This window comes from Mytilus californianus, unplaced genomic scaffold, assembly GCF_021869535.1.
Source record: "Mytilus californianus isolate M0D057914Y unplaced genomic scaffold, xbMytCali1.0.p SCAF_13, whole genome shotgun sequence".
Lineage (NCBI taxonomy): Eukaryota > Metazoa > Mollusca > Bivalvia > Mytilida > Mytilidae > Mytilus > Mytilus californianus.
Genome location: NW_026262615.1, coordinates 38776966 through 38791721, shown reverse-complemented (window position 1 = coordinate 38791721; position 14756 = coordinate 38776966). Strand labels below are relative to the sequence as shown.

General features: G+C 32.4%; 1 protein-coding gene across 3 annotated transcripts; it reads left to right on the top strand.

Annotated features, from left to right (window-relative positions):
- The first annotated feature begins 650 nt into the window (after positions 1–650).
- Positions 651–8777, top strand: LOC127723622 (uncharacterized). 3 transcript variants are annotated; one of them, XM_052230332.1, is made up of 6 exons: positions 651–686; positions 1735–1835; positions 4167–4297; positions 4876–4982; positions 5537–5626; positions 6092–8777. In XM_052230332.1, the coding sequence occupies exons 1-6, from the start codon at positions 659–661 to the stop codon at positions 6253–6255; spliced, it is 621 nt and encodes a 206-aa protein (XP_052086292.1). In that variant the 5' UTR covers positions 651–658; the 3' UTR covers positions 6256–8777. The 3 variants fall into 3 exon arrangements, with proteins under 3 accessions (XP_052086292.1, XP_052086291.1, XP_052086289.1); XM_052230331.1 differs by lacking the exon at positions 651–686 and adding an exon at positions 1001–1059; XM_052230329.1 differs by lacking the exon at positions 651–686 and having other exon boundaries at positions 1624–1835.
- Positions 8778–14756: the final 5979 nt, after the last annotated feature.

The window sequence follows — 14756 nt, the reverse complement described above, 5'->3', positions numbered from 1 at the left end:
AAAAAAAACCCGTTGAGGTAAAAGTAAAGATATTTATTGAATTTTAAAACTATCAATTATGATAATGTTAAATCAAAATTATTTTCTAACAGTGGGTATTAACAAATACTAAAGTTGTTCATCTTAAATTTCTTAATTGTCTTATATTGAAAAGGATGTGATACAATACTATAAAGTTTATTACATACATTATATGTATTCTGTAGATGCAGTCTTTTTTAAAGAATTGAATGCTTCTTTGTGTAATTTTTGTTGGATGCTAATGCGTTTAATGAATTACATTTTGAACCAGGCGCTTTCGCGCCAAAACGCTTCATGACAAAAATTTGTCCCTATTCCTTCCTATAGTTACATGGTTATGTTACATTTATAAGGAGCATATTGGAACAGTTCAATAAGTTTTGATGGAAGAGCATGTAAAGACATCGTATTGTTATTTTATCCTCCATAAGTGACGTAATATAGAAAAGAACCGGGAATTGGCTTTACGAATGAGTGACCGGAAGTCATTCAAACAGAAAGGTATACTATACATTCATGGCGAGAAGTCACATGAAAAGTGATTTATAGACGCCGCCATCTTTGGTGGGATTACTGTGCATGCATGAACGAAATTCGTTATTTCCTGTCAAGTATGGAATAGAGGACTTTTTCAGTAATGATTTCGTTAGGAAACTCTCAGCTTGGTATGTAAGGAGTTTGATTCTCGGTTTTTTTCCCTTATATATCGAAAATTCAATATCTTGCAAAACTAGGACGAAAAGTTGATGAAAGCTGTACCGTGAATCGACCCACCAAATCGTTGGAAATTCCATCAATGAGAAGTGACGTAATATAGAAAAGAACCGGGAATTGGCTTTACGAATGAGTGACCGGAAGTCATTCAAACAGAAAGGTATACTATACATTCATGGCGAGAAGTCACATGAAAAGTGATTTATAGACGCCGCCATCTTTGGTGGGATTACTGTGCATGCATGAACGAAATTCGTTATTTCCTGTCAAGTTTGGAATAGAGGACTTTTTCAGTAATGATTTCGTTAGGAAACTCTCAGCTTGGTATGTAAGGAGTTTGATTCTCTGTTTTTTTCCCTTATATATCGAAAATTCAATATCTTGCAAAACTAGGACGAAAAGTTGATGAAAGCTGTACCGTGAATCGACCCACCAAATCGTTGGAAATTCCATCAATGAGAAGTGACGTTAATACGGCAAATATCAGCCAAGCGTAAACCATGTTACCATGGCATAGATGCTCTATAGTAGGTCCGTCTTCATAGATTCCTATAATCTTTTATTCTGACTAATGTAACATTGTCTTTTACAGCTAATCTCAACGGTATGAAATGCGACAAATCTATGAGTCAATGGTCCGTTTGTGGCCTGTTTATCCCAAAATAATACCAAAAAATAATAAAATTCATTATACCAGCTTTTTGGTGTGGCAGTCTAAGTTTTTGTTTTAACGTTGCGACGCGCAAATCTACACCGAAGACGTTTTTGTATTGGAAAATAGTTTTAATCTGCACAACATAATTATGTATACATGTACAACATAATAACAGATACTGTAGTGTTCTACATTATAACCTTTTCAGCTAAATTTACGTAATACATCGTTCTAAATTATGACCTTTACCGGTTATTAAAAATAATGTGTACAATTTATGGATACATATTTCGTCTAGCGTATAAGGAAGATGACTTGGATTAACGTGTTTGTATTTCTTTCAGCCATCGCGCTAGTTTTATTGAATACTGTAACCAAAGGACAATTACTAAAGGAAGGAGATTGTATAGATATACCCGCTGTTGAAAAGTTTGACTGGCACAAGGTATGGGAATTCATAGAAAATTGAAAAAGATGTATTCGTTAATAATTGAATTATTCTTTTGTAATTTAAGGGTTGTTTACGAATTCAGCGAAAAACATTTTGATTATTTTTAAATTTTCAATGCACTCAAATTTGGAGGGAGACCTGAGTATAGAAATATAATTTCCTTAACTTTCTCAGGGCTGTCGTAAGATCACCTGGACATTGGCATCATATTGATAGAGCCAGCTTTAACTTAAGGGTGTCTCAGACGTAAGGATTTAAAAAAAAACCACACACGTTTCTTTTAAAAAATGATTAAAAATGATTGCACCGAGATCATGAAGATCTAAAAAAAAATCGTAAGGGTTCCTCGGAACTCAGGGTCTCGCCTACTTTTGCTGTAAGTCGCAGGCTCATAAAAAAATGGGGAAATAATTATAAAAAATGTTCCTCTAGATACTATCTTTTGATTGTAAGAAGCTTTTGTTAAAGTTTCGTAAGAATCCAGAATGGTTTATGAATCTAATTAATGTTTGAAAAAACTGTATGTAATGTTAACTGGAAGAAAAACTAAGTCCATTTATAAGTAATATACGGAAAAACAGGATTTTTTTTTTTAATTTCCTTCTAGATACTAGCTTTTGATCATAAACAAGCTTCTGTCCAAGTTTGGTACAAATCCAGAATAGTTTAAGAAAGTTATTAAAATTTTGAAAACTTATACCACAGAGTGAAAATTTTTTTTTTACAAAATTTAGTTCTGGTACTATCTTATGATCATAAACAAGCTTTTGTCCATGTTTGGTAGAAATCAAGGATAATTTAAGAAAGTTAATAAAATTTGAAAAACTTTAACCACAGAGTGATATTTGTGGACGCCGCTGACGACGACGACGGCGACGGAATGTTGGATCGCTATGTCTCTCTTTTGCGACAAAAATCGCATGCTCGACAAAAAGGAATGTTTATAACAGTATCTAACGAAAATAGCAAATGATTGTTATAAAAAGTGTAAAATGAAGTTGACAGCTGACAGTTTTTCAACAAACATAGCATTCCCATGGGAACCAACTGTGCCCCTCTTCTTGCCGACTAGTTCCCTTATTCATATGAGGCTGACTTCATACAGGAACTTCTTAGTAAGAAATAAAAGAAGTTAGCAGTATCTTTTAACTTTACTTTGAAAACAAAAACTTTATGACAAAAGAGATGATTTCAGGTTCCCTATTGTGAACCTTCCTTTTTTATGTAGCAACATTCCAGCAGCGCCTGCATACGGAGTATATTGTGTCCCAGTTGATACGATACTCCAGAGCATGCATTTCCTATCATGATTTCCTTAAAGAAGGTTGCTGCTCACAAGGAAGCTATTAAAGCAAGAGTTCAAAGTGTTGAAGTCGAAACCATCCCTTCCGGATTTTTAAAGGACGCCATCACGAGTTGGTTGACCGTTAAGGAATATCCGTTTCAGAGATGATAGCGGATATGTTCCTAATGTCTTAACTACATTCCCGTCCCCTTTTTCCAAATGTGACCTACCGAGTTAGACGTATTACCGGGTTTGTACTATTATGAGCAACATGACGGGTGCCACATGTGGAGCAGGATCTGCTTACCCTTTCCGGAGCACCTGAGATCACCTCCAATTTTAGCTAAAATCCAAACACTAAACCGGGCTCCTGAATCAAAAATTGCTCTCTAGTAACATTTATAACGTCTGATCCGAAATAGAAAGTTTGATTGTCCCTTCGATATCTTTCGCCTCTCTTTTAAATCTGATACTCTGCGTTGGTAGAATGCCAAATTATGTGCGCGTTTAGAACCCTTGAAACATCTCCCTTAGGTACCAAAGGTCTCCCACATGGGTATCCATAGGGAAAGATATTAGGCATAACAAATATCCCTATCGAACATTCACTCTATTCCTGTTTCCAGTCCAAAGAGGTGTGACCTTTATCAAAGTTCCATCATTATTTACTGCATTGTCTGTGTCTTTCGAATATGTAAATTAACATTATGTCGAATTTTTTATCGTGTCGCCTCCAAACAAATACCTAAGGATGTATAAATTCTAAATTTTGAGGGCGAACTTTTGAGTACTAGTATTCATCATTTGTATCATTCTCCAATAACCACTTTTGGCTGCCTGCGAAAAAAGTATATTATGATCGCAAAATACCCAATAGTATCATCATTAAATTTTTGTTAATACCCCCATACTTTCCAAAAATTAGGCATTATAAATATGTTACAAATAATAGTTCCAAAACAATGGAGAACATTGTCAAAAAAACATCTTCAAAAGCTGTTTAGATAATGAACTTTAAACGCCATGTAAAATCGTTTCAGATTGCTGGTAAATGGTTTATTCAAGAAAGATTTGGTGATGCTTCTCATATATCCTGTCCCGAACTGCAGATATACTCAATAAAAGAGGAAGATGGAACACTTGACGTATACATAGGATATCTTAATAAAACGTAATTAGCTATGTAAACATTGTTTTAAGTTGTATTGGTCTCGGTTGATGTCTTAAAAGACTGCATTTCTGATTATTAAAGGAGAATCAATAAGACACATGGGCCCTTTGTTTTTTTAACAAAGTTATTGAGGTTCTTTTAGCATTTAGCAAAGTGAACAAACAAACTCAGGAGGGAACATTAACTACTTGCTTGTTTAGTTAGTATTGTCTTGTTAACACTTTGTTTATTGTCAATTGACAGACTTGTGATTTAATTTTAAGCAAACGTCAAGACTATGTAGGGCCAATTATGCCCCTACCCCTATCCTCTGAACGATATTGTCTTTGCTATTCCGTAATTATAAACGAAATGCTTTTAAGTAAGGCTACGCATTTCTTGTATATATTTCATGATATAATACATTTAAAAAATCGCCATTGTTGTGGACATTTTGAAGTAAGTCTTTTGTGCAAACGAGAATGATTAATAAGAATAATTATCAATATAATTTTTGAGGTAGAAAAGATTTTCATTGTTTAAAATTACTTCAATTTTGTATCGATATGTGAAATTATAATTATCCGTTTTTCGTACAGGTCCACAGAGTTTAATAATCATTTTTATGGAGTATATACACCTAGTTCAACTGATTCAGGAAGAGCAGTTTTTGATGCAGTAAGTGGACCTGCCAAAGGTCTATACTGTAAGTTATACATTGAATATTTTATAAACGTTTCAAGAACAGTTCTTTTAGTGGAATGTTTTGCACAACTAATATTGTTTTCTTAGAAATGAAGGTTTATATGTAAAGAACATTCAGTTGAAATATCAATATCTCTGCCCCGCAAATTTTACCTGTAAATGGCTATGTTTTGTTTTGTTTTTTTTTTTTTTTTGGGGGGGGGGGGGGTGGGGGGGGCTGTAAGTATTAGTCTTCCATGTGTCTAACTACTCTAAGGGTTGCCTGTTCATATTGATAAAGCATTATGTGACAATGATTGTCGGGTGGCATAGGGTCATTTTTATAATTTTATTACTAGGTTGTTATTCTGCTGTCTCGTATTAGTCTCAGGTCATAAAATTTTATTTTAAGGCATTTTACTTAAACAAAATATTCAATAACTTTTTAAATAGTTCTCTGTTATTATCTTTTTTATCGACTGTCTATAAACCTAAAATCAGAGACCAATAAAGAAATAACAAACATGAGCTGTAGGTATTAATATTGTCTATGTGCATATTTTGTTATAATTACAGTTCCATTCACAGTTGTGGATATTGACTACCAAGAATATATGCTTGTGTATACTTGTATTCCTCATCCTAAGAGAACAGGAACAAATTTAGGTAAATAACTATTTCCGAAGTTTCTTTTTTTCCCTGAAAAAATACAGTTATTGTGTGAGTATCTTTCTTTAATGACGTAGATAAATTAAAAAGTCGAAACACAATGTTCCCATGTTGCAACACATTTCTTAATTAGTTCATTATACACATATGTGACTGTATAAATTGCGACTTTTGTCAATTTTCCATCGAATATATCTTCAAATTTTACCGACATCAACATTTGTAATTGTATGAGCCTTTGCTGTATTTCACAGGATGTGTGAAAGTTAAAAGGTATAAAAAATAAATTGTAACGGATCAAAATTTATCGTCAATTTATTTTTTCAATGTAACAGCTACGCTGCAGATCATGAAAATCTTCAAGGATTGACGAGCTGGTAATAATTTTTGGACTAGACAAGTGAATTTATGCAGTGAATGAATTCAATACAGATGACTTCTTATATTCAATCTATGTTTCAGAGTTTGTTATCATCTATTCACGAAAACGAGATAAACTGACTACAGCAATCAAGAATCGCCTGTCAAGACTACTTGACCAGTATGATGTAAATGCAAATAACTTTAGTTCTTTTGATCAGAATAAAGAAACATGTGAAACTAAGACAGAAAAAGGAGAATTGTAATAGCTTAACGAAGTGAATAGATTATGACCACATATGAGAATGAGATCAAATGTAAACGTGTAGTATAATTAGGTCTTTCCACTTTTCTGTTGAAAGACCTATTGGTTTTCTTCTGATTATTTTTTTTTTCTTCCGCCAAATTTTGTTCTTGCGATAAATTTTTGTTTCGCAAGATGTCGCTTAGATGTTTCGTATATGATATCGAACAGTTTATGCGCCTTTGAAATTGACCCTGCTTAACCGAATACTTTTCTTGGTAGGAGTTATCTCCCTGAACACTGTTTTCCTTGTGCATGCATCTCCTCCGTAACCGTATAAGAAAGCAACAAATTTATTTTACCAAATTGCTTGTTATATCCTCAGGATGTTTTGTCCAATTTTGACCGAAGCGATACGTAAACTCCATATGAGAGTTATTTCCCCTTCTGTATTTGACATAAGGGATATATAGATGTATAGCATGAATGGTGAGTGATAGAGACCTAAGGTATATTGATTTGAGATCCTTGGTTCATTTAATTGAAATTGAGGCCAAGGTCAAAGGTCAAGGTCATATTCTAAATTTTGACTTTTCCTTGTTATTTGATCTCCTCTGTCACTTTTAAAGATACAAATTAAAGAACTAGTGCAAAATGTTTGCTCAATTGTGATTAAGATATGATACATTTGGTCTGAAACAATCCAATGATATCTTATAGGAGTTATTGTCCCTGAAATGATTCAATTTAAGGTTAATTGATTATTACTCCAACTTGGTACATGATAAAGCCATAGGGTCTTTTGCAAACTGTTGGTTGACACATGACCTTGAAAAAAGTAAACCGGAAGTCAACTGAAGTGAACCGGAAGTACTATTTTTTGCACTTATTTCATGGAAAAGTACCTAGAAACCATAAATTTTTTGAATGATCATAGGTTTACCTATCATTTGAGACATTTTATAAACCGGAAGTAGCATATTATCTTCCTTATTACAGGCATAAGTATATACAAACTATATATTTTTGGAATCAGTGTGAATAAAGCTATCATATGAGACCGGAAGTGACATTTTCTAAACCGGAAGTTGGCAATTATCTCCCTTATTTCAGGCAAAAGTATATAGAAACCATTTATTTATTGAATCAGTATGAAGAAATCTATACTTTGACGCTATTAACAACTTTGAGTAAACTTGAAGTAGCTTCTTATCAATTATTTAGAAAATTGATGTGGAAAGACCTTCAATTGTTCTTTGAATTATTATTATATTTTTCTTCTTCCGCCACTTTTTTCTGATGGTGCTTTTTTGTTTCGCAAGATGTCGCTTAGATTTTTTGTGTATGATATCGAACAGTTATTGCAATTTTGAAACTGACCCTGTTTAGCCGAATACTTTTTATTGTAAGAGTTATCTTCCCAAACACTGTTTTTCTTGTGTACGCATCTCCATCGCAACCGTAAAAGATTATGACGAATTTATGTCTCCAATTTGTTCGTTATATCCTCAGGATCTTAAGCATAATTTTGACCGAAGCGGTCCAGAAACTCCATATGAGAGTTATTTCCCCTTCTGTATTTAAAATAAATAAAATGTAATTGTAATTGGTAAACCATAAGTGATAAGGACCTAGGGTCTTTTGATTTGAGGTCCTTGGTCCAAAAAAAAGAAAATAGGGCAAGGTCAAAGGTCAAGGTCATTTTTAAATTTAGATTTTGGCTTATTTTCACCTCTTTTCGAACACGGTATAAGATATCGACAACATATTTTTACTTAATTGTTAGTTGCTACATGTCGTAACACATACATATCGGTTTAAAGGGTACGTTTACATCAAATGAGAGTTTTCTCCCCTCTTTTATTTGAAAATATGCATATGGTGATATAACTTATGAACCAAATATAATTAAGTCCTAGGGTCTTTTGATTTTAGGTCCTTGGTTGATGACCTTGAAATTGAGCTCAAGGTCATAGGTTAAATTGACGTTCTAGATTTTGACCTTTGCTTTTACCTCATATGTATACATGATAAATCCATGGGATTTTTGCATTAGGTTTCAAGCCATTTAACCTAAGACAACCGGAAGTGACCTTGTTTAAACCGGAAGTAGCTTGTTTTTTGTACTTAATTGATGTAAAAGTTTATAGAAGCATATATTTTTGGTATCAGTGTCAATTAAACGTTTGAATAATACCGGAAGTAACATTTTTCAAACCGGAAGTAACAAATTATCTCCCTTATTTAAAAAATATTGTATAGAAACTATATATTTTTGGAATCAGCGTACAATAAGCTATCATTTGAAGCTGGAAATGACATTTTAAAACGAATTTTACTATTTTCATATTAAAATACATGTTTTTTGTGGAAAGACCTTCAATTCTTCTCTGAACAATTGGTTTTTAATTATCTTTATGTTTATTCTGTTACATAAACAACTGAATTAAATTATACAAAATTCTGGAACGACATTATATATTCAATGTTTTAAAAGAAAGTTGAAGGCTGTAAACTATAAAGTTAAATAAAACTGATAATTTATCCTCTCTTTTTCCATTTATGTAGATGGTAGTCCATAATTTTTATTGATACATGTAATGAAGTTTCTGTCAGATAATGAAATTTCTGCAGTTCAGGATTCACTTTGAATTTCATAAATGTAAAGTTATTTTTAGCATACATTTTACCTATCAGAAAAACTTAAACTTAAACAAGATTGTTTCAAATAATTGAAAAAATCTTAATGTAAAAAGAGTTTGTTTAAACTGTGTTATCTAAGAGAGTCTTGCACATTTGTTATACATCATGTATTTCATTTATAACATATGACAGTTAATTGAAACATGAAAGCTACACAGTTATGTGCTCAAACTACATTTCTATAAACAGTATAGACAAGAGTGCAAGTGCTGAAAGGTTTTGCCGGCTTAACCGATCATGATTGAATTTTTGTTGAAGTCTTAGGAAAACAGTTATACTACCAGTATTACATCAAATAAACATTATTAATGATCCATGTAAATGAGGTCAAGGTCAATGTCAGGTAGACATGTACGCCATACAGTAAATTTTAGTAAACTAATAGTATCTGAGAAACAGACCTTACCAAGGAAACTTAACATTAACTAATGAACCATGAAAATGGTCAGATAAACCTTGCCAAAATGAGCACAACAATCATTCCATACACCAAATAAAGTTAACCTGAACATAGTATCTGCGAAACAGACAAATCATGAATAAACTTTTGACAGCGATATGTTTCCCTTGTTGGCAGTTGAGTAAACTACAGACTCTAAAGAGCCTGTGTTGCTCACCTGCATCTTCAACTACTTTTTAATAAAACTCAACATTAAATGGGAACAACTATATTTAGATTTAATTGAATTTTTCAGTCATGTTGACATATATGTGGATCTTATCCTGCTGACAATTTTTTCTTTCTAAAATTTCTATCTATTATAGTTATCAAGATAAATGGCAAAAAAAAATGCAAAAAATGTAAAAAAATCGAATTAAAGGGCAATAACTCTAATTGTGATTCGACTGAAGATTTCAACCATAGGGTTTATTCGTAGATCTTGTCTTGCTGATTATTTGTTCTTTTTAAAGTTTCTATCTATCTATTATATTTTTTAAGATTTTAGGCAAAAATGCAAAAAATTGGTAAAAATCGTCATTGAAGGGCAATAACTCTAATAAGGAGTTGTCTGACAATTTTGGTAATTATATGGTTGTCTTATTTGTAGATCTTGTCTTGATGATCATGTTTGCTTTTTAAAGTTTCTGTTTATCTATAATAATTCTCGAGATAATAGGGGAAAAATTTTAAAATGGTAAAATTCGTCATTTAAGGGGAATAACTCTTAAAAGAAGTTGTCTGACAGTTTTGACGTAAACGGACAGAAGTTAGAGCTCAACATTTTGAACATTTTTGCTTCCGTCAGAATTTATAGCAGTTTTCAAAACAATGGGCAAAACTTGCATTTTATCCCTATATTCTATTTTTAGCCATGTCAGGCATCATGGTTGTCATGCAGGGTCATCGGACATAGTTTTTAAACTAGATACCCTAGTGATGATTGTTGTCAACTTTGGTTAAACTTGGCCAAGTGGTTTCAGAGAAGATTTTTGTAAAAGTTAATGGCCTCCACCGCCGACTACAATTGTTGATGAGGCAAAATGATGAGAAAACGACGGGAGAGCTGAAAAAGGATGGACAGCAACATTGCTAACAAATTCAAATGTTACTGGACCATGACCTAGGGGGACAGGGCCACGAAATATTCGACAAACTAAGATGTGGTGATAGTAATGCAACTTTATACAAAATAAACATATCATTGATCTATCACAAATATCAAACTGACTAAAGCAGAAAACTTAATATTGAAAATTGCTTACTAATTTAAAGTCGCAGGACCATAGCCTAGGGTGCAGGGACTCAAAAAAGTCATCAAACTGATATGTACTGAAAGAAATGCAACTTTATAGAAAATACAATTAATCTATCACAAGTAGTTCCTACCAAACTGACTTCGAGAACAAACATAACAATTGTTGACACCAACGAAGACACACGCTTCATTGCGGGAAAAGCAACACCTATATCTTACTTTCCGCTTCATTGCGGGAAAAGCAACACCTATATCTTACCTTCCACGACTTTTGTCGCAGGCAAGACAAAATCCATAACACTGACCATTAGATCATGAAAATGAGGTTGATGTCAGATAAAACCTGCCAGATTGACATGTACACCTTTTAATCATTCGATATAACGAGCATGGTTGACTTACTGCTTAAAGATCTAAACAGTTGTTTATGCAATGCATAATGCCGTGGACATGAGGTTTAGAGCAATGGACATACGCCAGTTGGAAACTTGCAACAGAATGCATCTGTAAACAAAGTATAAAACATCTATATATTCTAACCTTCTGAAATATACAGAAGCCAATAATTCAAATATTAACAAATGATAAAGATGACAACAAGGTTTTTTTTTTACAGATTTAGATAATTCTTCATAAAATACTAGGGATGTCAACTCGGTGAAGATTTAGTAATCGAGTACTCGTTGGATTTACCGCGCGATACTCGAGTACTCGCTCGGAACAACATCTACAAAATGGAAACACAAAATTATACCCGTTTTGCGTATTGTGGATCGTTGTCTTATGGACGTAAAACCCTCATCATTATTACTTAGGACTAGATAACAGTCCCAAGAATTTCATACCATAATTTATAGTTTACTCTAAGTACTAATTATATAAACTGACAATTATTTAATCAATTGACCAATAAACATCTATAGTCAAATGATTACTCAAACAACAGTATTTGGGAATCGTAAAAAAACACATTTAATGATCAACAAAGGGCTGATGATTAGAACTTACTGATGCCTTTAACCATTTTCTGAGGGTCGACACAGGGTGCAACGAATTTGTCCTTACTTAGACATATTATTTTGTCAACTTTTTATGGGACGAGTCGATTTCTAAAAAGATGAAAGCATTTGCTCTGATGGTACAGAGGTGGTGGAATGACTAAGATATGTTCAGCTAAAAGTGTAAAACCCGGAAAGGTGCTCTTGTTCATAGCCTACCTCTGTTCGAGGGAATTCTAAACGACAATTAAACGCAAACATTCGAAACGTATTTTAATTTTAATAAATTTTTTATTGATATTTCATTTCCCGGGAGTCGCTCTTGATAAAAATATTTTTATTTAAGAAGACAACAACATTCTAACAGAAAACCGATCAGTCGAGTATCATTTTGGTATTCGATACTCAGTACGACCGAGCGATACTCGAGTACTCGAGTACTCGTTGGCATCCCTATAAAATACAGATCTTGAAAGTACCACTTTTTTATCAATTTTCTGACCTTTTCCTATTTGTTATTTCAGGTAATAAACAAAGAATTGTACACCTTATAGTAAAAGGTGTGATAAAGCCGCTCTTAGCCCCTTAAATTAAAAAGTCAAAATGTCTTGAAAATATATATCAAATAACATAGTTCAGATGTTCACAAGACATAACAGCTCTTTCAATACATCCTCCTTTGTTTGAAAATGTACATACAAATACTGTTTACTCAGATATGTTTACAATTTTTTTTATTATTGTGAAAATGTTGACAGGAAAGATGTCTCAAAAATAGAACAAGCAAATTTGATAGCATTATTAATTGTATACAACATATCCTGTATTCACAATAATTTATCAAGCATTTGTGTACACTGTTGAAAAATTGCAAATATTAGTGCATGCAAATATTTCTAAATTTACAGTATCCAAAAAATATCTATATAAACCATAACTATGCTTGAGAAAATGCTTAAGTCTTTGTTATCTTTACGGCATCTGCAGAGCAGCTTAACTTTAATAAAGCAGCAATCAGTTCTCTTCTATCTTCAGCTTAAAGAATGTCATACATGTTTGTATAATATATGATACCACTGTATGTTGTGCTTAATCCTTTCTCCATATGGAGGAGGTAATTACGACTGAGTTTCAGACAGGTCATCATCATCTAATAAAAAGAAAACATATAACATACAGTACTAGTCAAGGATCAGTTACTATATACCATCATGTCATTTTCTTCAATAACGGAAGGGTTGCGTAAAAACAACAGACTGCTGATATCTTCAGACAATTATGTTTACTTCATTTGTAAATACTCTGTTTTCGTTATTCTTGTTAAGATAGGGGAAGGCCCAATTTTAGGTAAATTGAACGTGCAGTGGGAAGATACACGTTTGAGGACATGACGTCACCGCTTTATGACGTCCTCAATTTTGTAAAACTTACCATTTCAACACATAGCAATATCTAACCTCGCTTTAATATATTTAATTTCTTACAAAAGAAATTAAAAAGCTTTATAGATTTCAAAATAAAAGTGTTTACTTCTTTCAATACAGTGTAAGTGGATAATTTCAAATACATAAACTAACTTGCAGACCAAGAAGGAAACCTTTAAAATAAATGGTCAGAACGGTTATGTGTTTTGTTCAATTGACATACATTCTTGTCTTCTTTCTATGCAATAAGTATAACAGTAATGTCCAGATTCATGGTGCCTACAATATTTCCCTCAAAACATGCAAAAATCGGTTTAGTAGTAACCCATTTTTCATTGATTATAAGAAAATTAAAATCCAGGTCTATGTTTCTAAAAGTAACTTTTGGTAACCCTTTTTATACTAAAATAATATTTTCCCAAAGTATTCATGAAGAAATTTATTTGAGAAAACGGCAAATTTCTGACGGTAACTGGTGCTCGCCAAGTATAATATTGATGTTGTTATAATACAAATCTATCAATAATTAAAAGTTTTTGATTATTTAATTAACATTTTCATTGACTAGTAATCAATTAAAGGAAAAATATAGAAAAAATATTAAAAGAAACGTTTTGACATTTCTTGTGGAAATGTACAAATACCTTTAAACACCTATAAAATATTCAGTTTGTACACCCATGTGCTTTTTTTGTGATCAACACTCTGCATTCATGCATCTATATGTTTTCGTATTTCTACGTTTAATAATACTATATATGACACACACAAGTAAATACATTTGGAAAAATACTACTAAATTTTTATATGTTTGCATATACATGTAATCATGTAATCATATCAATTAAAAACAGATTATAATCGAAAATTGAATTGGTCAAGCTGTCTGATTAATTAGTTTAAAAGATTATGATTTTTTGAGTGGAACTTGTATAAATTTTTCATTAAACATATATGTAGCTCCCTAACAAGGAGGGGGTTGGTCTAGACATGTAAAATGATTATGATTGAAAAGAAGATAAAAACAAATATTAATTTGACATGCATACATGCGATCGATAATTAAAAACTGCTTCTTTGTCAGATACTTTATAACAGATAAAAGACATATTGTTCCAATCGGAATCAGCGGTGCACTTTGTATATAAGGTAACAAGACAGTTCGGCACCGGCACAGAAACGAATCGGCTCCATGTTTAATGGACAGTGGGCACTGTTGGAGACATTTCGGTACCAAGACAAACCAGTACCTCGTTTTTCTACGTTATTCTGTTGCTTTATAATAAATATATGATAAATTTTATTTAAACAAAAATAGTTTAAAAATAAAAATGAAGAATATTATTGACCATAGAATTCGAATTCAGAAAATCATATTTGATCATATTTTGACAAACAACATTTGATTGTGTTTGAATAAACATTTAAATATATCAAAAACAAAGCTGATTGTAGTAAGGCATTAATCATAATAATCAATATTTTATCAACATAAAAGACCAGGATACGAACCAAATGAATGTACACATGTAGACTGACAGGCCTACCAGACTGTGCCTGATGTGCAGAGTCTGATGAGACTTTGGCATTGATGAAAACTAGAACCTAAGTTCTGTGACTAGACATGATACCTTTTTTTCCGGAAACATTACTCCAATGCTGGCCTTGGAAAATAAAAACAATGAATGTGAATGAACATGA